Source organism: Gymnodraco acuticeps, unplaced genomic scaffold (assembly GCF_902827175.1).
Source record: "Gymnodraco acuticeps unplaced genomic scaffold, fGymAcu1.1, whole genome shotgun sequence".
NCBI lineage: Eukaryota > Metazoa > Chordata > Actinopteri > Perciformes > Bathydraconidae > Gymnodraco > Gymnodraco acuticeps.
Genome location: NW_022990396.1, coordinates 203,216 through 226,957, shown reverse-complemented (window position 1 = coordinate 226,957; position 23,742 = coordinate 203,216). Strand labels below are relative to the sequence as shown.

The following is a 23,742-nucleotide window of genomic DNA, read 5'->3' as shown; positions in this document are numbered from 1 at the left end:
CACACACACACACACACACACACACACACACACACACACACACACACACACACACACACACACCACACACACAGACAGACAGACAGACAGACAGACAGACAGACAGACAGACAGACAGACAGACAGACAGACAGACAGACAGACAGACAGACAGACAGACAGACAGACAGACAGACAGACAGACAGACAGACACACACACAAACGAGGCGTGAAACTGTCTCTAATACCGGCTGCTTACATTTCTCTGCATCACTGCGAGGGAAAAGAAACCTAGTGCTCGTTCATGGACTGCTGCAAAGTAAATCAGGTGTAGCGACAATAGTTATGTATGAAAGTATGGATTTGTTCTTTTATCCAAAGCACTTTTCAGAACCACACTTTGAGAGGGACTTACTGTAAGTCCTGCCAGTGTGAGTGCTCTGCAAGCGGCCGAGGATTAATCGGGATGTTCTGTGTGTGTGACCAGCTGGGTGATTACCCAGTCACTCAGAGGCCATTATCCTCGGGGGGGTCTGGACACTAAATGTTTGATAAGGCTCTAAAGTGGATGACCGGTTTTTCTTTTCATATTGTACGGATTTACACTGAAGACACCAATTAAAATCTAAGGCATCCATGGAGAAATAATAATTACTTTGGGTTCCTCAGGTACACTTTAATCTCTCATACATGAAATCGCTAATCTTATCAGAGTTACTTTTTCATCTCTAATATTAATTTTATTTATTTTCTTCTGTATTTTTTTTCTATTTATTAATTTATATTATTTTTCATATGATTTTTCATAATTTATTAATTTTTAAATATACTATCATTTTAATTATTAATATTAATTATGATTATTTCATTTTTTATTTAATTATGATTATGTTAACGTGATTTTTCTATCATTTTTGCTATTACTTGTCTTATTCCGTATCATGTAAAGAATTGACAGGAAAATAACAAGCACACCTCTGTATTTAGTTTTTTTTTTTAAATGAAGGCATTATGTTGTCGACAACAAGGAAAATATCTTCGAATCCATACGATAGTGTACAAGATAATCTCGAAGAAAATAAAGAAAGCTCTCTCGATGTGTTTGGTGCAGTCTGCAGCAGAAAGAGTGTGAGTGTTGGCTCAGCAAAGTCCTGAGAGATGAGAGTGAGTGGAGATGAGTCACGCAGCGATCTGATCATCCTTCCTCCACTTCCCCTCCATCAGAGCCAAAGTTCGTCACAACCATTCAATCTTTGTTCTGCACCACATTCAGTTAAAAACAGAGCAGAAATAGAGCGAAACAGCAGCAAGACTTCATGACATGTTGTTTTTATTATCAAAATGTGTGGATAGAATGTATAAAAATATCATTACCAAAGATAAATCATACTATGTATAATTGGTACTGCATATAAAAGGGTTTTGCATGGCCTTGGAGCACTTACACAATACAGTTCTATTGTCGGCTTTGTCAGTGTTTTTCGGCAACTGTAGAGACACAATGTGTGAGTTGAAGAGTTCTTTGCTGAAGCCTGTTCATTGCTGCCAGGGTCATAAAATGTTGCACATCCTGGTGGTTTCTGGGAACTGTAGTCTGGTGGGCAGAGAGTCTTCTGGCAGCTTTGGGATCCCATCGAGGATCTCAAGCTTTGGCAAACACAGGAAAACACTGCAAAGAGACAAGAAGCAGAATGAAGATCCGGACCATGGTGACATCACTATTTAAAACGATAGTTACGGCTGTAACTACGGTTCTATGAGTCCCGGATGACCGCCAGAGGTGGTGCTTTAGCATTGGATATGTCCATCGCACGCATGCGCAGTTCGAGTACCTAATAACAACAAAGTCACCTGTGACCCACGTGACTACGGCTACATAGGCCGGCGTCATTAGTAGATCGGTTCCCAGAATCTTCTCGCAAGCACACAAGAATTCTGAGTGACCGGAAACTCTGGCGGTCATCCGGGACTCATAGAACCGTAGTTACAGCCGTAACTATCGTTCTATTTCGTCCCTACTGACCGCCAGAGGCGGTGCTTTAGCACTGGATGACCTATACCAACCATGTCATGAAGAATCCAAGCCCTTGCTCAGTACTGGAAGCAGCGGAGCTCGGCAACAGGACCACGCCCAAAGGATGGGGAGTGGCGACATTGACCCGGTAGAACCTGGAGAATGTGCCAGACGATGCCCACGACGCCGAGGCGCAGATGGTTTCCAGGGACACCCCTCTAAGGGCAGCCCAAGACGTTGAGATGCTCCTTGTAGAGTGACATCTGTAGTGGAAATGTCCACTCTATCCTGATATGTTTAAACCAAATGCTTCTCATTTGGTTAGATGTGCTGTTTTCCTCTATCTACTCTACTTCAAGGCCACAGAGCTGTTTTGGCTACTGGGTTGAGACTCACACATAGTCACACGAGAACTTCTACAGCTCAAGGCCAGGTGTCTAATAACAATGTGACCGTGTGAAGACAGATTTCTTACATTCTCATCATTTCTGCTATATAAGCTTTGCTGCCATATTGAACTGCGCACACTCGCGAAGATTATTCTATACTCTGTGGGACCTGTGTCTATATTTATTGTATTGTAATATATATATTTGAAGCTTCAAATAAATACCAGAAAGACAACTCTGTCTGATTCACCATTTATTTGATTTGATCACTCTGACTTGTACTCTACAGTATTGGGGTTTTTAGATTTCCATAACAATTGGCGCTGCGAGCAGGGTCTCTGCAAGTTCGATTGGGAACACCTACGAACGCTGGTTGGTAGCTCCAGGATCCTCGGATTCCCTCTACCCCGCGACAAAAACAGTACGGGACGAGAGGACCAGCGGCGGGGGTGGAACTGATTGACTTCACGAGATCAAACGGACTTAAAAAGGCTTTCCAATACTGGGTGAGAAGTGCAGTGTCTAAATTGTTTAAAGTTAAACGTAATTAAAACTCCATGACATTTATGAGAAGGACTGCTCGAAAGTAGGGTTTATCCCGTCGTAGATCGTGGGTTTACGATCAGTTTTTGCGTGATTTGTACTGAGAAACAAATATCACATCATCGACGAAAAAAAAGAAAAGAAAGGTGTTTAAACACCCCTTGTTTTGTCAGGGGTGGTTTGGTAACATCTAGAGACTTTGTCATGGGAGCAAAGTAGAGTAGGGGGCTTGTACACCCCCCCAAGGGTCCGATTGTGGATGTCATGAGAGTAAAATATGGGAGGACAGTCTGTCTAAATTAAATATATGGACGGAAATGATTATTTCCCTACCTCACATTAACTCAGATGTTCTTTATGCTATAAACAACCAAATGTGTGTTTCGTGATAGCATTCTACACGAGGATGAAAAATTAAAGAAAAGAAAACTAAGTTTAATATTAATATCAAAATGAGTGATCTGTACATCTCAAAACCCAATTCAAGCGACCTTTCACCTCCACTTAATTAAATGCACTGGTTGCAAGATAAAAAATGTGAGTTAATTGATTTAGATAAAGTCCCCAAAATCCCAGTATTGGAAGCCTTCCGAGTTCGTTGTACTGAGAAACAAATATCACATCATCGACGGATGAAAAAAAGAAAAGAAAGGTGTTTAAACACCCCTTGTTTTGTCAGGGGTGGTTTGGTAACATCTAGAGACTTTGTCATGGGAGCAAAGTAGAGTAGGGGGCTTGTACACCCCCCTAAGGGTCCGATTGTGGATGTCATGAGAGTAAAATATGGTGAGGACAGTCTGTCTAAATTAAATATATGGACGGAAATGTTCGGATTTCCAAAGGGAGTTTTTTTTTTGAGTAAATAAAAAATCAAGAACCTAAAGAATAAATTACAAGAAGAAGTAGAAATAAAAATAAAGATAAAGTAAAAGACTTATATAGAAAACTGGACACTCACAGAAAGTGTTTATAATAAATACTGGGAGGATTAAGCAGAATGCCGTGAAAGAAGGCAGTTGGCCTTGGGCATTAAAGAAAATATTAAGGTTGAAGATGAATGTGAAGAAAAGAAGGAAAATAAATTATTTACAAAACCATGTAAACCCCAGACATCTCTGTGTTCTTCCATTGCAGGCCTGAATGACCTCTCCTCGACTGGGTATCCTTTCCCTCCCCCGGGGTACAACCCTGGCAATCCGGCTGGGCCACCTCAACCACCTCCACCGCCACTACAAGTCCCAGCCATGCAGTCAACAGACTCCCCGTAAGCTCGTCCACCCCCATCAGCCCCAAGTAGATGGGGATAACAGCGGGATAAACAAACCGAAGCCCAAGCAGGTGTTTGGGCAACACACCTCAGTAATGCCTTTCTCAACGGACTCACAGACACAGCGCAAGCTACGCAGAATGCTGGCCGATCACAATACCGAGGGAGAGAAAGAAGAGGTTTTCCGAGGCAGAAGACGAGAAGCAAGACCTTAATTTGACGAAAGATGTTTCAAGTGTGGCAGTGTTGAACATTGGATTATGGGACTGCTCACAGAACACTGGCGAGTGGAGGCAGAGAGGGGGACAGCAAGGACAGGGCCATTCACAATCAGACTGACCTACACCAGATGGGGAGGAGGGGACCCGATCGAGCGAGACGGAAATTCAGCCAGCGTTCGAACCAGGGAAGTGACACACACACACACACATCATGCTATTGAGTAATTGGAAAATGTGTGAATGATGGTTATTGAGTAAAAGTAGAAGAAATGTCCCACACTAACTTGAGCTATCATGGGTGTTGATGTTCTATAGTAAAAAGGGCAGATTTGCCTGATTGCAAATGTAGTGGTAGATTTATGCACTCAATAGGAGCGGCTGGGGTGACTAAAGGAGAAGTTTTTGTATCACTTCAGAGTGGAGATAACGGTGATGATAGTCAATCCATTTCCCACATAAGTAAAAAAACAGTTTCTTTTATCCTCCGTCTGCCTAATAAATTTACTGGGCAGAGATCTGATTCTCCGGTTCGGCTTAGATCTCATTTTTTCCACAAATGAGGGTATTAAAGTCCGGCAGCCATCTCCTACGATGGTTCAAAAACTGGCATTTGATGATAAAGAACTGTGTGAATGTGTATATAATGGCTGCTGACATATCCTGATTCTCAGGCGTTGTTGCGTTTGACTGATCAACGTGTTTTTCCACCTGCTGTGTTCATGGAGGCTTCTCATTTGCATTATACGTGCTAACGTTGTTGATGATCCGTGTAAATGATGAGAGTTTTCAGTTAGAATGTGTGAATGATGAGCTCATGCTTAAAACTATGCTTGGAGGAGTTTGCTGGTTCCTGTTGCACTCACACCCAACACCCACACAACACAAACTGTGTCAAATCCCAGGGGCGGTCCACACATTTCACTAGCCAGGGGCCCCACTGAGAGATAGAGGGATTTGGATCCAATCGTTAAAGATTGGGAGTCAGTCACTGATTGGACACCTACACACACAGAATATGTACATGTGTCACGTGACGTGTATCAAATGAAAATGTGCACGAACGTAGCCGTTCTGCGCACATTGCTGTTGGTTGAGGATGATGAGGTAATTCTCATATCTCTGAGCTTCCTGCCGCGTTTTCAGATGGGCCATGCTCACTCTGGGCAGCTCACAGATATGACGTATGTTTAATGTCCACGTTCCGTTCAAATCAACCCCCGTACCCATTGAAACGTGAAGCTGTTGATGGCATTCGGCCAGTGTTTACCTCTCTGCTTAAACAAGGGGTCATTATTCCGTGTAACGATTCCGGTACGCACTCCAGTGTTTCCTGTCAAAAAGATCAGAGACAAAACCTCCTGACGAGTGGAGATTTGTCCAGGATTTACAGTAAATGCAGCTGTGCATGCCCGCTCGTCCTACATCCTTATCTGATTCTTTCCCAAGTTCCAGCCTCTGCAGCATTTTTTTACTGTCATAAGATCTCTCAAATGCATTTTTTTAGTGTTCCTGTACACAAAGACAGTCAATTTTGTTCACATTTGAATATAAGGGTAAACCTTACACATTCACACGTTTGTGTCAAGTCTACTGTGTACAACCAGGCATTGTGTACAAGGTTGGTCTCTCTCCAAGTTTCTAAAGGCACCGCTCTCATACAAGGCCAGTTTGATGACCTCATGATTTATAGCACCCACAGCCGAACAGTGTGGAGCTGATACCATTTCCTTGTTAAAATACCTCGCAGCCGAAGGCCAGAAGGCTAGTTTGTCTAAACTCCAATATGTACAAAGAACAGTTACATTTTTGGGTCATGTCATTTCAGGAGAGGGGAAAACGCTTTCAGATAACTCACTAAGCGACAGATGATGTCATACTTGCGTATGTGTTCATAACACACGGCTGTTGTTATGCTTGCTGTGATGTTACATTAGTCCGTTCTCTGCTTGTAATTATGCCGTTACAAGCTTCAAAGTGTATTTATCATCTGAATTTGCCGAAACAAGTTTAATATTCTGGAAGCCAATACTTTGTTTATTCGAAAACAGATGAAAACAAACTGTCTTTTATACAAAATGGAAGTATTATACAAGTAAAACTACATGTTGCTTTAATCCCATGTAATTGTAGAATGAACACAGTCTTCCTTTGTATAAGTCAGGTGTTTTGAGTAGTCAAAATTACCTACAAATCATTGTACAGATTTGTAAATATTATTTTCCACTTGTTACCATTGTGAGGCTATTTTTATGAAGCTCTGCGTGATTTTGTAGCTACAATTCAGACTAATACACTACCAGAGGTGGAATAAGTACTCAGATCTTTTAGTGAAATTATAGGTACTCAGATCTTGTACTTGAGTAAAAGTAGAAGTACCAGAGTGGTACAGTAAAAGTCCTGCATTCAAAATGTTCCTCAAGAAGAAGTAGAAAAGTATTATCAAAATATAATACGGTAAAAGTATTCATTGTGCAGATTGGTCCATTTCAGAATAATATATATGATATGTTTTATAATGATTGATCATTAAAGTGTTCTCAAAGCTGGTAAAGGTGCAGCTAGTTTGAAGTACTTTGTATACTGCAGGGTAGCTTGTGGATTTACTCCAGGTGGAACTAAAGTCTGTATTAACACTTGATTATATTTCACATCATTCATCCACATCTGTGAAGTAACTAAAGGTATTAAATACATGTGGTGAAGGAAAAGTACACCATGTACCTCTGACTTATGTTCACTGCCAACCTAAAAGATATCTAAAAAAAAAAATAGTAATCAATGATGTTTTGAGAAGTTATTTGGCTGATTGTTTTTATATCGGCTCAGCCAGGTTATATGGGAGGCCCAGTCTACGTACACTCTAAAAACAAATGCTTGGCTTAACAAAGAGAATCAAGGCAATAGGTTGCATCGATGGTTATTGAGTTAAGACAACTTCTAATGAAATGTTGTTAAAGCAACAAAGTTATTTGAGTTAGGGGAAAAGGCGTTTCCTCTACAATCAGGTGTTTTCAATTACCACTTACTTAATAATTGGTAGCATAAACACAAGTTTTTAAGTTGATTACTCCAAAAGTTCCAACTTGTTTTACCGTATGATTTAAATGTAATCTTAAGTTGTGTATACTTAATTACCACATGTTGAACATGGACAGATGTTTTTAAGTTGACAGCCATTTGTAAATTAAGTTGCTCCAAATAATATTGTATTCAATAGGGTTTTCCTCTTAGCTTATTCATGTTTTTGCCTTTAAAGAAAGAAATTAATTGATTCCACAACAAAAATATTAGGCAATTCACTTTTTAATTTTGAACTGCAGTTGTTTATTTCAACACATGATGTTTCAATCAGGAGAGTTTGAATTTCAAGTTGTATTTGAATGACAAAAGATGACACTCACCTTAAAATGTCCTTTGTATATTTCTATTTGTCTTAACTATGGGAACTTGTCCAGGAGTTAAGTTAAGTGGGAGTGGATTTGAAATCCTTAACTCAAGGTGTAGAACAATTAAGTTATCAAGCCAATTGCATTACAATACCTCAACTTGAATTTAGTTTGAAGTCAATTTAACGCAGAAATCAGAGTTCAAATGACACACAATATTAAGTTGATGTAATTACCAACATTATTACATCAACACAATTTATAAATTAATTTTTGCAAATTATGGGGATTTTGGGGATTTTATCTAAATCAATTAACTCACATTTTTATCTTGCAACCAGTGCATTTAATTAAGTGGAGGTGAAAGGTCGCTTGAATTGGGTTTTTAGATGTACAGATCACTCATTTTGATATTAATATTAAACTTAGTTTTCTTTTCTTTAATTTTTCATCCTCGTGTAGAATGCTATCACGAAACACACATTTGGTTGTTTATAGCATAAAGAACATCTGAGTTAATGTGAGGTAGGGAAATACTCATTTGAGTATGTGCATATAAATATGTAATTTACAACAGCTGTAAGATGCTTGAAAAGTGCTTGAATTTGATTTAGATAAAGTCCCCAAAATCCCCCCATAACGGAAGACGACAACAAGTGACGTGTCCTAGTCACCACTAGCACCACACTTGCACTACATACACTAAAACACACTACACACAAGGTGTCACGAGCGAGTGCCAGCTGAGCGGTTCCATATGCTCTGGTTCCTCGTTTGTGTTACCGGTGTGCGGAGTCTGACTGTCCGTGTCACAAAATCAACCGAGGGAATACACACACACCCCATGGAGCATTCCCACCTCGTGATGACGGCTCGCCTGGGAAAACGACAACGCAACCGTGAGCAATACTACCGGAGAGCCTGGACAATCATAAAATGGTTCCTCTGCATACTTGCCATGATAATTGTGTTAGGACTAGTCCTATATTTTATGTATCCATGGTCAGCACACAGCATGTCAGCCAAAATCGAGGTATCTAAGAGGTACATGGGGAGAGCAGGGCGAACCACATGGGCAGAGGGGCTGGTCAAGACAGGGATTGGTAACATTACTCTAAGGGATGGGAAGATAGCACAGTGCAGTTACGGTGTTTACAATATCTCGTATTGCATATTCAGTGTCCCTGGAAGAATCCTTTCTAACGTAGCATTCCCTGATGTTAACCATATTTCCCTCCAACTGGCCTGGCCCAGTGATGCTGGGTTTAGCTCGCCACAAGATTACGTTTGGTTGTGCGGCGACAAGCTCTATCAAATGCTGGCTCCCCTCTGGATAGGTACATGCACTCTAGTGGATTTGAATCCAGCAGTCACTGTCCTCACGTCCTTAATGTACACGACACATCATTACCCAGAGTTCCAACACCACGAACACCACAAGGTAAAAAGCCCATAACATAGATACCTTACACGTTCGGCTAGAGAACCTCACTTACGAGACGACGCAAGGCTTCCAGGTCATGCCCCATTCATAATAGCCTCTAGGAACATGCTCATGCAGCACCAATTTGCTCTTGACCTGTGTCATATTATATGTCTGTTTGATTATCCCAATACTGAAGAAGTGCGTTTCCAGCATGGTATCCTCAGCTTTCGTTCAGTATACTGCTATTCCATTACATGACAATCCTTTGCGCCACAGTGAGATAGACCAGCTAGAATCAGAAGAGTCTGATACCGACACTACAATATAATCAATATAATCATGTGTATCAAGTGTACTCTCCTCCTTGTATGCTTACATTATATTGGAGTCTGTCCTCCACAAAAACAGCCAATTTTCTATGATATATTTGGGATGTGTTTACTTAAACCAGCGATGGAGTGTATTCATTGATGTGTTATATCAGTCTATCCTGTCATTTGTTTTTTTTATTGATCAAGTATGATCAAAAGGGGGGAATGTAGTGGAAATGTCCACTCTATCCTGATATGTTTAAACCAAATGCTTCTCATTTGGTTAGATGTGCTGTTTTCCTCTATCTACTCTACTTCAAGGCCACAGAGCTGTTTTGGCTACTGGGTTGAGACTCACACAAAGTCACACGAGAACTTCTACAGCTCAAGGCCAGGTGTCTAATAACAATGTGACCGTGTGAAGACAGATTTCTTACCTTTTCATCATTTCTGTTATATAAACTTTGCTGCCATATTGAACTGCGCACACTCGCGCAGATTATTCTACACTCTGTGGGACCTGTGTCTATATTTATTGTATTGTAATATATATATTTGAAGCTTCAAATAAATACCAGAAAGACAACTCTGTCTGATTCACCATTTATTTTATTTGATCACTCTGACTTGTACTCTACAGTATTGGGGTTTTTAGATTTTTTTTTTTTTCCATGGCCACTGGCCCCATAGGCATGTGAGATTGTATCCACAACCCAGTGGGACAGCCACTGCTTGGAGAGAGCACAGCCCCTTCTCGTGCCGCCATGGCAAACGAAGAGCTGCTCTGACTGTCGTATATGGGCCGTAGCACCAATATACGCTGCTAGGGCACGCACAGGGCACAGAAACTCAGGCGTGCCGTTCTCCTGTGGGACGTTAAATGTCAAATGCTAATGATAGCTCAGGCACAACGCCACAAGCAGAACTTTCAAAAGAGCATAATAAGGGCAACTTTATGGGAGAGGAAGCTGAATCATCAGATCCTCCTTCGCACTCTCCAAAAACTTGGAGTTTCAGGCTCTGCACTTTCCCTCCTCACCTCATACCTCAAAGACCGTACCTACAGGGTGACTTGGAGAGGGTCTGAGTCCGACCCTTGTCAATTAACTACAGGGGTCCCTCAGGGCTCTGTTCTTGGTCCCCTCCTCTTCTCCCTGTACACAAACTCGCTCGGATCAGTCATTAGCTCGCATGGTTTTTCTTACCACTGCTACGCTGATGACACCCAATTAATTCTGTCCTTCCCCGCTCAGAGACCCAGGTCGTCGCACGCATCTCTGCTTGTCTAGCTGACATCTCTCAGTGGATGTCTGCTCATCACCTCAAACTCAACCTTGACAAGACTGAGCTGCTCTTCCTTCCGGGAAAAGATTGTCCCACTCTTGACCTAACAATCAACATCGGCACCTCAGTTGTTTCCCCGACTCAGACTGCAAGGAATCTGGGTGTGACCCTAGATAACAACCTGTCCTTCACTGCAAACATCGCTGCTACAACCCGTTGCTGCAGATACACGCTTTACAACATCAGGAAGATGCGTCCCCAGCTGACACAGAAAGCGACTCAGGTTCTGGTCCAGGCTCTCGTCATCTCACGCCTAGACTACTGCAACTCCCTCCTGGCTGGTCTACCTGCATGTGCCATCCGACCTTTGCAGCTCATCCAGAATGCAGCGGCTCGTCTGGTCTTCAACCTTCCTAAATGTTCCCACACTACTCCGCTCCTACGCTCGCTTCACTGGCTTCCGGTAACTGCTAGAATCCACTTCAAGACACTGGTACTTGCGTACCATGCTGCGAATGGATCTGGCCCTTCCTACATCCAGGACATGGTTAAACCGTACACCCCAGCACGTGCACTACGCTCTGCATCAGCCAAACGACTCGCTGCGCCCTCGCTGCGAGGGGGACCCAAGTTCCCAACGGCGAAAACACGTGGGTTTGCTGTCCTGGCTCCAGGATGGTGGCATGAGCTCCCCATTGACATCAGGACGGCAGATAGCTTGCACATCTTCCGGCGCAAACTGAAAACTCATCTCTTTCGACTCCACTTCGAGCGATAGAACTATTAACGAAGCACTTTTATACTAATAAAGGACTGGCTTTTCTAAAGCCAGTTGAGTAGCACTTGAAATGTTTTTGCTCTATGAAACCTGATGTACTTATATGATTCTGTTTTCTTCAAGTTGTATTTTGTTGGACGAACGCACTTATTGTAAGTCGCTTTGGATAAAAGCGTCAGCTAAATGCAATGTAATGTAATGTAAAGGAAGCGGGAACACTGTCGTCACCAGAAAGTCTAAGCCAAACAATAAATAAGACAGCAATCAGGACAACTTAGCTGGGAGAGGGTGCGGGGACACAGCCATCACCAGCAACAAGTTGACACAAACCTGTCGATCGAGGCTCTGCACAGCGCACAGCCGGCCACAGCTCCTGGAGGATGCGGAACCCGTAGCTACGACTGTCAGTTAGTGATGGCAGTTTGACACTGAAGCTTCGAACGGAGCTTCAACCCTGGACTTCCTATTCCATAGAAGCAGTGCTTCGAAGCTTGCTTCAAATCACGTGACATATGACGTCCGAAGCAGCAACTGCTTCAAATCACGTGACATGTGACGTCCGAAGCAGCAACTGCTTCATTTCCTGAATGAATCACTTGACTGGTTCGCGGTCCATTCACGCTATTCAATGCACTGCCTCGTCTAAACAATGCGCAATGTGTGGGTTGTTGTCGTAGTTTGCGTTGTTGCTGTTGAGTTGTTGTTGGTATTGCATTTGAATTGTAGTATCATTATAGAGCAAGCCAGGAAGAAAGATAGGTCGTTCTGGCTCGGGAAACACTTCGAAATGTGGAGAAGTTGTGAACAAAAAGACAGTTATCAGTAATATAAAAACAGTCCAATATTTCAAGGAATAGATAGCCCAGTGGGTTGAGCCGGCGGCCAGGATGCGGCAATGTCCTCCGCGCAGCTGGTTCAAAGCCCGGAATGGATGTATTTTAATCATTGCTTTTCAACTTTAATAACTGATAAAAGGCCCTCTCCTCCCAAAGAAATGTCCAGCACTCTCTAGTCTCTTCTCAATAACCCAATACACACAATTATCAATCTTTAATTGCAAATAGAACATGATATTCAGTCTTAGTGTGTGTGTGCATCGAACATCAAGCCACGTTAGCTTTCTACTGTTTCAAGTCTTTATGCTAAGTCAACCCGCTGGGGCTATAGAATTATACTCTCTGCAATAAGCTCATTTCTAAAAACCTCTGACTATTCCCCACTGCAGCCTTGCACTTCGCCAGGAGAGGTTGCTGTAACTGAAGCTTCGAGAAATGAACCTATTTCCGACACAATTGTCCAAGTGGTTCGATGCTTCATTCAAAGCTTCATTTTGCCATCACTACTGTCAGTCGCGAAGCTGCCCCACGGCCAGCTGCTTGCAGAGAAATCCCTCAGATCAAACGTTCAAACCTGAACGCTGTAGGCTACAAGAATGTAGCCGCGGTACTCTCGCGAAGCGAGAAGATGAAAAGAAACCGATCCACTAATGACGCCGGCCTATGTAGCCGTAGTCACGTGGGTCACAGGTGACTTTGTTGTTATTAGGTACTCGAACTGCGCATGTGTGCGATGGACATATCCAGTGCTAAAGCACCGCCTCTGGCGGTCAGTAGGGACGAAATAGAACTCCCACTTCTATTGGCTAGAGTTACAACACGTGATAGGCTAAGGGGCGGGACATCTCTAAGTGGTTGACAAATCACAACAGAGCTCGCCAGCTAACCAATCAGAGCAGACTGGGCTCTGGTTTCAGACAGAGGGTGAAAAGAGGTGCTGCAGCACAGGCAGTATGAGACAAATAAAGAGCTTTTTGAACATTAAAGCATGAAGACATGTCACAGTCAACATGAAACCAAATATGAACCTGAAAATGAGCATCACAGCCCCTTTCAATTACAACATTTTCCAGCTACAATCAGCCATTGTCTAAGAAATTAAAATCTTTTTACTCTCTGCTATAACGCCAGATAAAAGGCCATCATTTCCAAGAAACCTGTCCCAATGTTTCCCTGTCACCACATCTTTTTATCGCTTGCTATACGGGTTGCATCGATGAATCTCTTCGAAGGTCTTTGAAGACAAAGCCTTCTCTTTAACAACCTTTTACACCATCTTTAACTTTACTGCCCCTGCCCCCTCGTTTTGATCCACCTTCTTCATACGTGTCCGGCCGCTCACCGTGCACGGTAGTCCTGAGTGAAGGTCACGGGGTTGCGGCTCAGGTTGAGGGAGCGCAGCGGGCCGATCCCCAGAGCCCCCAGACCCCCCAGGGAGCCGATGGCGTTCTCAGACAGAGAGAGGTGCTCCACGGCGGGGAGCTTTGGCAGCTGACGCAGACACAGCAGGTGGTTACGCTGCAGGTTGAGCATTCTGCACCTGCAAGGAGGAAGCACAATGCGGTTATGGTTAAGGCATTGCTTTATGAACAGACAGGCAGGTAAAAGTGGTTTGAAGGTCAAAGGTGGGTTCGGATAACAGTAAAACAGGGAAAATGTGTTGTCTGCAAAATGGATGAAAGGAATATAAAAAGGTTAGAAAAGTGTCAAAAGAACTATCATTTCACGGGAAGACTAGGGGAAGAGGAATGTGAGAATTTGGTTCGGGATATTGCCAAATATCTGGAACAAACTCCCAGAAACCTGCAGGTCCGCTGCAACTCTCACTCTCCAGATTGAAGACTTTTCTTTTTGCCGCTGCGTTTAATTGAACTATTCATATCTTAAACTGCACTGTAACTATTAATGTTTTATTATCTTTGCTTTTTAATGTTTCTAATGTGTTTTATGCTCTGTGACGAAGGACGAAGTCACTATGGACTGATGGCTTCGGGCCGGGTAATATTGCACTTTATTAGCGTGATTGCACAGTACAGTTGACATTACATATTTGCACATCATTTATACAAATTATTGAGGTAGTATTTTTTTAACTGATTAAACCGTATTTATTGGAATGTTGTCTGGCAGGTGCTGGTCGGGTCCTCGGCTCCGCCTGAAAAGATAGGGGAGTTTGCGAGAGCGCCGAGAGTAGTTATGCTGGTGTAAGGATGACAGCGGTTGAGAGTAATCAGGGTGCAAATAATATGTTGATGTCTGTGGCTGATGATTGTGTGCACCTGGTGTCCTGTGTTGTCTCCTCCCCCCTCACCTGTGTCTTGTTAGTATGTGTGTATTTAGGTGCTGTTTCCTTGTAACTGGGTGTGTGTGAGATCCTTGTGGCTGCAGGATGTGTGCAAGGGGAACAGCAGGATTGAGGCTGTGAACTTTGTGCACATGATTTTAATAAATGCCCACGTCGGGTTATATTTTTGGACGTTCTGCCTCTGCCTCCTTGCTTGGTCTGGGCCGCTCAACGGTCAGTCTCACATGCTCTTAATGTCTTTCATTTTTGTAAAACACTTTGAATTGCCTTGTGTTGAAAAGTGCTATGTAAATAAATGTGCCTTGCCTTACTTAATTGGCACAATATCAGAAACCCCACATGAAGAAATATATGTTATTAAACTGAAAGTCAGCCATAGTGTATATATTGAAAGAGTCTTCCAATCACTACATTTACGGGAAATGGGAAACTGCACAAATGAAAAAATGACAACTTAGTTATGTCAAGTGGCAAAGACAGAAGAACATGGAGACTACCTAAATGTTACAGATATATGTAAGTGTCAGTGTCCAAAATAAACAGCTTTCCCATCAGACTACAGCGGTTATATTGAGAAGCGCTAAACTGGTGCAGTTTGGGTAGTGTAGTTTCTACCTTGGCAGACGTACAGAACTCAGGTTGGTGAGGGAGTTGTCAACAAGTTGTAGTTTCTCCACACGGATCAACCGGCGGAGGATCCGGAGGAAATTCTCTTTTTGGAACGGGTCACCCAAGCCCTGGTAGGACAGATTTAACTCCTGAGGGGAGAGACGGGTAGAGAACGTTTTCATCAGCCTCTGTCACAACTCTAGCAAGCGCCAAACATTAATTCATTGCTCTTATAATTTTAATTATATATTACCTTTTCACCTCCAATAGTATATAACGCCACATTTTCACTCATTCTATATTCCTGATTAACAGATTGTTATGTCTTTCAACAGATTCTGCAAACATATGATATTTGGTATCAGATGCTTCCTGGTATCTGTTTCTAATTATCTAGTAAACGGTGTTCTTGTAAAACAATCCGGTTGTAGACGTTGTCTCTCATCACATATCCAATATTGGATCTCAAGTTGCTAATCGGGCATTAAACGACTGACCAGCTAAATGAAAAAGAAGTCTAGGCCTGGACATGTGTTCGCTACATCTGAACAAAGAAGCATTGTTACCTGCACCAAGAGGAGAATGATAGCCAATGGGTTATTAGATAGTTAAAATGTAGAGTAAGCATGTTTTCATTGATAACCTTTGTTTTTCCCATTGATTGTCTCAACCCTTGGTAAAATATAACTTCCTATCCATCTTTGTCACACACACACACACACACACACACACACACACACACACACACACACACACACACACACACACACACACACACACACACACACACACACACACACACACACATATACATCACTTCAGGGGACATTACATTGACTTACATGCATTTCCTGGAGACTTATCCTAACCATAACCAACACATGCCTAACCCTAAACCTAACCAAGTCTTCACCCTAAAATTAATGATTCCCCTCATGGGGACCTCCAATTTGTCCCCATAAGGGAAGCCAGTCCCCACACGTGACTATGTAAACAGATTTAGGTCCCCACAAGTATAGTAATGCTAGAACACACACACACACACACACACACACACACACACACACACACACACACACACACACACACACACACACACACACACACACACACCTGACTTACCAGACAGTTCTCCCAGTTCTCTTGCAGTCTATCCTCCCATCGTTGTCCTTCCTCCTCCCTCCTCCTTCCTCTCTCTAAACAGAGGTCATCCCCCTCTCTTTGGAACAGCTCCTCATCTGATGGCCCTTTAATGATGACATAGTAGTAAAATAATTAAGTAATGTCAACAATGTTTACATGATTATTCTGATTGTAGTTTAAAGGTCTGTTGCTTCCAATGAATGGCTGAAGAATTCCTGTTTTCTTTTACGCTTGCAAAAACTAAATATAATGTTCTAAGTTCATTCTCTCAAACATAGAAACCATATTGCAGAACTGCATGAGTTAGAAAACTGTAATCTCTTATTGTTATTTTATTACATTATTATTCTGTCTCTTTGAATCCAAAGTTACTGCAGCAAAAAGAGCAAACTTCGAGTGGATATCTCTGGACGATCAAAGTGCACAGGTAGGGGTTTTCTCAGAGTGATCCAGACCTTCTCTGACCCTGGGGCAGGTCAGCTGGTCGCCCGTTACATCACACTGCTCCAGGCGATGCCAAGACACGAAGCGGAAACGACTCGAGGGAAGCTGAAAAAGAAGAAGAAGAGAGCAGGGTGAGCTTTGTGGTCACTCACAGGGCAAATGAGTGGCAACAGGATGTTCAGTTTTCAAATAATAGTAACTTCCCGTTATAAATAAGGAACCAAAACGTACCCAGGCCAATACAGAACAATATCGTATGTGCTCTTTCAAAATAAGATGAATAATGATATGTGACATTTTTTGTATGTATGGTGATGGCAGGTCACAGGTGGAGATGTGTGGTATAGAAAAGTGTAACCAAGAGGCGCATTCACACCGTAGTACTTTTCCCACAAAGGTTCATCAGAACATAGTCCATGAGAACTCTTTAGTTCATGAGAACTCTTTAGTTCTCATGAACTCTTTAGTTCTCATGAACTAAGTACAGATCGTGTTCACACCGGAATAAGTTCCTGGGGAAGGATTAGGCAAATGAAGCCGCTGACGTCACTTCTTCTTCTTCTGCTTTGGGTTTACTGGCAGGCCGCAAACCACTTCACGGCGTATACTGCCGCCCAAAGTCCCCGGCCGGAAGTCCCCGGAGTTAGGGACTGGCGAGTAAATCGCCAGAACGCCGACACCTCCTCATCTCCACCGCTCCCACGTTTTCTTTTGTGTTGCCATAAGTTAGTCTCTCTGCGTTTCTGCGCTGGGCTAATGCTAATGCTAATAATGCTAATGCGAGGATAATAAAATGGCGGCTTCAAAAAACATTTTGGCAGTTTTACGGGGCGTGGTTTGCAATCCGCCCAGCCAATCAGACATAGGAACCTTTTTCTCCCACGAAAGTCCCTGGTCTCTAGCAGGGACGGAAAAGGGGGTGAAAAGGTTTTCATTAACTAATTTTAGTTCCGGCTCTTTTTGGTGTGAACGCGACATTTCGGAACTATATCGGAACCAAAGTGGGAAAAGTACTGCGGTGTCAATGCGGCTATGGTTCCTAACTGTCACTCAGCTCTTTACAAAGGGGCCCCATTATGCTTTATGGGGTGTTCCTTTTCCTGTAGTGTTGGATAGGTTTTAGTGCATGTAAATGGTCTGCAAAAGCTAAAATCCCTGTGTTCTCTCTCCATAGGGAGTTTCTCTCCCACCCCCCCCCCCCCCCCCCCCTCGCCTGAAACGCCTCCATTGGACTCCTTTGTTTACTTCCGGAACATTATGACATCACTATGTAACACTCACACTTCTATTGGCTAGCGCTCCAACACATTGTACGTGCTAATGAGAAGGACATCTCTAAGCAGTTGACCAATCACAAAAGAGCCGGCCAGCTAGCCAATCAGAGCAGACTGGGCTCTAGTTTCAGACAGAGGGTGAAAAGAGGTGCTGCAGCACAGACAGTATGAGGAAAATAAAGAGCTTTTTGAACATTAAAGCATGGAGACATGTCCCAGTAGAGGAACTAAAGAATAATATATACCTTTGTATAATATGTCTTTTTAAAGTTAATGAATGCAATGAGTTCAACTATTAAAGGCTGTATAATATGATGCACAACTCAGCATAAACAAAGCCCTCTGTACCGTTCAGTGTAATGCCGAAGACACCAGTGATTGGGAGTAGAGGACACACACTAAAGCTTAATCTACCGCAGCTTCCATTAGGGCCGGCTTAAACTGGATTCCCTCAGCGTGCAGTTAGTGTGAAGCTTAAATCAATGGGTTATTTCTTAGACCATTAACCAATACTGCTTTATGTGTTAACAAGGTGAAGTTTTTACTCAAACTCCTTCAGGTTTGCTGATGCTTGACAAGAAGTAATAATGTTTTATCATCTGATGATGGCAGCCTCCTATTTCTTACACCCCTTATCTTTCATATCTTTACACACCAGTACAGATCTTTCTGCCAATGCAGTATTTCAGGTATCACATCACACTGTGTAGACGATCAACTAGCAAATCCATGTGAGATTTTAATTAAATTAATTGAGCAAGTGAATCTACTCTTTGCTTGTCCTAAAACATTTAATTGTCTTTATCCGTTTGACTTCAGTGGGATGCAGGAACTCTTATCCCGACATGACCTTTTCAACCCCCTATACACTCATCTCATTCGACCTTACTTTGTCTGTAACTTTATACCTTCCTCTGTTACTCTAGAGTCTAGACACAGGAGTGACCTGCTACTCATTGACTCGCAAACAGCCCCAGGGCACCAGCTCACTTTTGACTAGCATAAGTATAAAATACTGAAAGGAATAAAAACCAAACTTGGCAGAATGACGTACACCAATACAATTGTTGGATAGGTGGTTGGGGAATTAAATACATATAATATCATGATGAGCTTGATTAGTAGAACATGTGGATTCAGGAGTTCTAGTTAATTTGTTGATTGGAATTCTTTCAGACGAGATATATGGTAACGTGTTCAGGTGCAAGGCAAAAACTGTCAACTGATAATGAGACCACCTTAATTTGTTATCATTGCACCTGATGACAAGCAAACATTGAAGCCTTTTTGGTGGTACCGATTCCCCAGATTATAGCTTGAGGGAGCCTCAGAACCAACGCCCAATTAAATAAAAATGTAAAAACATTTAAAGTTGAACGGCCCCCCTCGCACTTCTACGTGAGTCGGAGTTACAGGCGGGTAACCTTAAGCTCATCAGAGAGAAACCAAACCTTCCACTTGGCATGAGTGATTTGAGTGGTCAGAGCTAAAGAGTAGGGGGAGCAGCAAACCATCGTAAATGAAACAGAAACTCGCAGAGTGCTACGATATCTCCCAAAAGGGTCTATGACAAACAGTTCATGACTTATGAAAGGGGTGTTGTAACAGTGTAGGGGGCGGGGTAAACCTATCATTGGCCTCTAGATGTTTTCATGGCTGGACCAACATCATCCACATGTAATTGGTGACAATAGACCAACGTCTGATTTATACAATTTTTTTTATCTTTTGTATAATGGCCAAAATGGCAGCCTACCCACAGCAAAGTCTTTTCATGAAAACTCACGATTTTGATTAATGTTCGTGCTCAAGGTCTTGTGATCGTCCAGACCAAATTTGAAGTCAAACAGACAAATTATGCAGGAAGAATTCATGAATTAAAATATTTACAAAATGGAGTGTGCAGGCACTATTTTACTGTGAGTCAAGGATACATTCACGAATAACTGATGCATGTATTCACTAGAGCTGTTATATCCTCAATGTTTTTAAGTTTTAAGTTACGTGATTTTGAGTTGACTAAGTCAATGCGTTTGACTTATGTGTAATTAAAGAAATTAAAATGTAGACTAACAAATATTGAGTCATGTCAAATTAAAAGTGTATGTTTGAGTACTTAATCCATTGCTGTACAGTAACTGAACATATTTGAGTTGACTTAATAATAAATATTGAGTTCAGTTAACCCAAAAGACTGTTTGAGTACTTATTTTTGTAAGTTCTGTTAACTTAATCCATTGGTAGAGGTGAATTCAAATGGTTAAGTCACAGTACCTGAATACATTTCAGTTGACTTAACAAGCCATTTTAATTTTACTGTAATCAATAGGTACATAGCATTTAATCCACATATTTAAGTTCTTGAAAAATGTAAGTTTTTAGTTAATTAACTTAAAATACTTAAGGCAATCAGTTGCCCTAATTGACTTTAGTTGACTTATTGTGGCTTACAGTGTAGGTTTCAGAATCAATCTCAACTAGAAAAGTTAAAACAACAAAAAAGTCTCAGGGGGGGGAAAGTCCAGAGTTTCTTTCTGACAATATCTGCTGACAAGAAGCTTGCATATAATGGAGGAAGAATCGGATCAGCAGTTCCCTGCCTCTTTTGAACCCTCTAGAAATGCCCCAAGCTGCTCTCACTTCTTAATTAACAGCCAGTCCAAACACCCTGTGCAACAGGTGATCTGAATAACCTCCAATCAACTCAGGGGAATTGTGACATTCAGCTCACATTTGGAAACAAGCAAAATGACAACAAGTATCAAGGAGTGGGCAACTGCCGCACATTATGTACACAAGCAAAACAAATATCCCAACTATAGTACAATGTTCAACCTTTTTCGACTGTGCAAAAGTCTGTGGTTAACAAAAGCTGAAAAATGTTTAACGCTTTGCTCTGCGAAATAAGAAATGTCAGTAATACTCTGGTAAATGGCTGAAGCTTGTATGTGTCATAAAAAAGGCAGTTGTTAAAAAGTGTCTAAATGAGACTTCTAAACTTAAACTTATGCTATTAAATGTAACAAAAATGTTTAAAAAAGCACATGGGAGGGTTAGGTAAGATGCCAGCTTTCATCTCTCTTCATTCAAATAGTCAAGAGGGTACCAAATCTATCTAGGCGAGAGGCCAGTGCCCTGAGGGGTAAAATGGAGAGAGCATGGAACAGACAGAGAATATTAGGATCAGTTCAGAGAGGGAGGAAGAGAAGAGGGACTAAGAGGAGAGGGATGAAGAGGAGAGGGAGGAAGAGGAGGGAAGGCTGGAATGGAAAGATTAGGAGATGAGAGAAGGAGGTGGAAGAGGAAGGTATAAAAAGATGGAAGAAGCAAAGCTAAAGAACGCGTAGCAAAAAAGCCTTTAGGAGAGCCCCAATGGATAACTGGCTTACAGTAATGTGTGTGTGTGTGTGTGTGTGTGTGTGTGTGTGTGTGTGTGTGTGTGTGTGTGTGTGTGTGTGTGTGTGTGTGTGTGTGTGTGTGTGCGTGTGTGTTTAGGTAATTATCTCTATTTGGGGATGTCATTCTGTTTACCCACTCACAACCGGGGGCCCCACTTTATACAGACAACAAATCAGGCCCCAAAAAGGAGTCATTCTAAAAGTGCCTGTGAAGTGTTTTGCTTTGGCCCCTGTGTGTGTGTGTGTGTGTGTGTGTGTGTGTGTGTGTGTGTGTGTGTGTGTGTGTGTGTGTGTGTGTGTGTGTGTGTGTGTATGCCTCTTACAGGGGTAGCTACAAGTCCAGAATCGGGACTCTGGTCCACAGAGAGAGGTGTTCGTGTAACCCGGAGGTCAGAGCACTGGGAGGAGTGGGATTTGGGAAAACTGCCAGTGAGCGTGTTCACACCTGAAGAACTGAGACAGAAACACAAAGACGGGGTCACTCGGGACATTTTCACATCTTTTGGCAGCTGTCTTGTCGTAATGTAAGCCCTGCTGTGCGCTGAAACCCTGACCACCGGCCGAGTGGGTAGAGTTACGGAGAACTGGGCCTGACAATGCAGATTAGGACCTGTTGCCAGGACAGTGGCAGACACCTGAGCAGGTGCTGTTAGCCCATAATAGCACCTGTATGCAGGGGATGGCCGGACACGGGTGCCTCTTTAATTGGTGTTGCTTGTACAGTAATGAAATGTATTTGACCTCTCTTGGTAATGTATTATTTGCAATCCTAGTATAAGTGACTAGGCCTACTTACGTTTAATAAGTATGTATGTCATTTAAAAAATAAATGAAGGGCTATTAGACCTAGAATTTAGTATGTATATCTATAAAGTGACCTTTTGAAGGGGTGTCATTTTGAGGTAAAAATAATAACACATCTTTCGTAACTTAACTAAATAGCCAAAAATAAACGACTCAATAAATGAACTATCTGCCGTTAAATGTATTAAAAAGGTAATATATGAAAATACATTTAGTCAAAATGTATGGTGAATATTTTTCTAAAATGTTTTCTTTTAAAAGGATTGAATACATATATGACTGAAAAAATAAATGATTGAATGCCTCATATGATAAATAAATACATAAATAAATACACAAACAGAAATACATCAATAAATACATAAATAAATAATTAAATAAAGGGAAAATGAAAGAAATAGGAAAGTAAACAAAAAGGCGAATACATGTTAATAAAGTACATCTAAATAAAACTAACAATATGTGTCACTTTATATTAATTAAATAATGCCTACACTTAAGAACATATTAACGTATTCATCGAGTCATTTATTCATTGATTTTCTTCCTCCTATCTCTGGTCCCTTCAACCTGATGTAATTAAACTGGCAAACGCCCCACACTATCAGTGAACATGATATACCTGGAGTCTTACCTTTCTGACATGTCCCAATTTTCTGGAGGTGAATTCTCCCGGGCTTCTCTAACGCATGGAGAGCGGCTCGCTGTGGCCCGTCAGAGCAGCAGCTGTTTCCCATGGAGCCGCGGTCAGTGTTCACAGAGAGAGAAAGACTGTCCGTCCTGTCTGCTGCCGCTCGCTCCACAGACTGACACCAGAGCGGCAGGTGAGACGGCTGCTGGTTACCTGGCAACAGTGTTCAGTTGTATAACAATATAGGACAACAAATGAATATTCAACTCGTTAATGACCTGTGAAAGCTCAATTACTTGACAAGAGAGATAACACTTCTTGTAAGAACCAAAAAAAGTAAAGTCAATTACTTTTGGGTTTAATTGTGTAGTAATCTGGGTATCAGTCACATTTACAGGGACTTATTACAATCTTGTTCTTCAGCTTCTACCATTTTTCAATTTGGTCCTCTTATTCTTATCATACCAACTTTGAATTATTTGAATTGTATTTATTCCATTATGTTTTGTAACTTAGATCTGCAAATAAAGTTTTCTAAATGTATGCCTCAGTAAACTTCCATACAATGATGAATAAAAAACGGAGTAATAAACCAAAATACTTCTTTACTTTACTTCAATATACATTTTCTGTGAATGACATATCTGTATGGAGGACTTCAGCCTCCTGGTGGCCGTGGCAAGTCTAAACTGACTGTGG

General features: G+C 41.9%; 1 protein-coding gene across 1 annotated transcript; it reads right to left on the bottom strand.

The window, feature by feature from the left end:
• Nucleotides 1-1,531: 1,531 nt before the first annotated feature.
• On the bottom strand, nucleotides 1,532-23,165 carry LOC117551624. The gene is made up of 7 exons (XM_034224560.1): nucleotides 23,047-23,165; nucleotides 21,932-22,061; nucleotides 16,948-17,041; nucleotides 16,472-16,596; nucleotides 15,356-15,498; nucleotides 13,778-13,975; nucleotides 1,532-1,649 (listed from the first exon to the last, which is right to left on the bottom strand). Exons 1-7 carry the CDS (start codon nucleotides 23,055-23,057, stop codon nucleotides 1,532-1,534), a joined length of 819 nt encoding a protein of 272 aa, XP_034080451.1. The 5' UTR covers nucleotides 23,058-23,165.
• Nucleotides 23,166-23,742: the final 577 nt, after the last annotated feature.

What these genes read in the sequence shown, in the direction of transcription:
- LOC117551624 (XM_034224560.1), bottom strand. An exon ending in AGAACTGGGAGAACTGTCTG is followed by an intron (nt 15,499 to 16,471) that starts GTAAGTCAGGTG and finishes CTCTCCCCTCAG; the next exon opens with GAGTTAAATCTGTCCTACCA. An exon ending in ACTCAGGACTACCGTGCACG is followed by an intron (nt 1,650 to 13,777) that starts GTGAGCGGCCGG and finishes GTCTCTTTGCAG; the next exon opens with TGTTTTCCTGTGTTTGCCAA.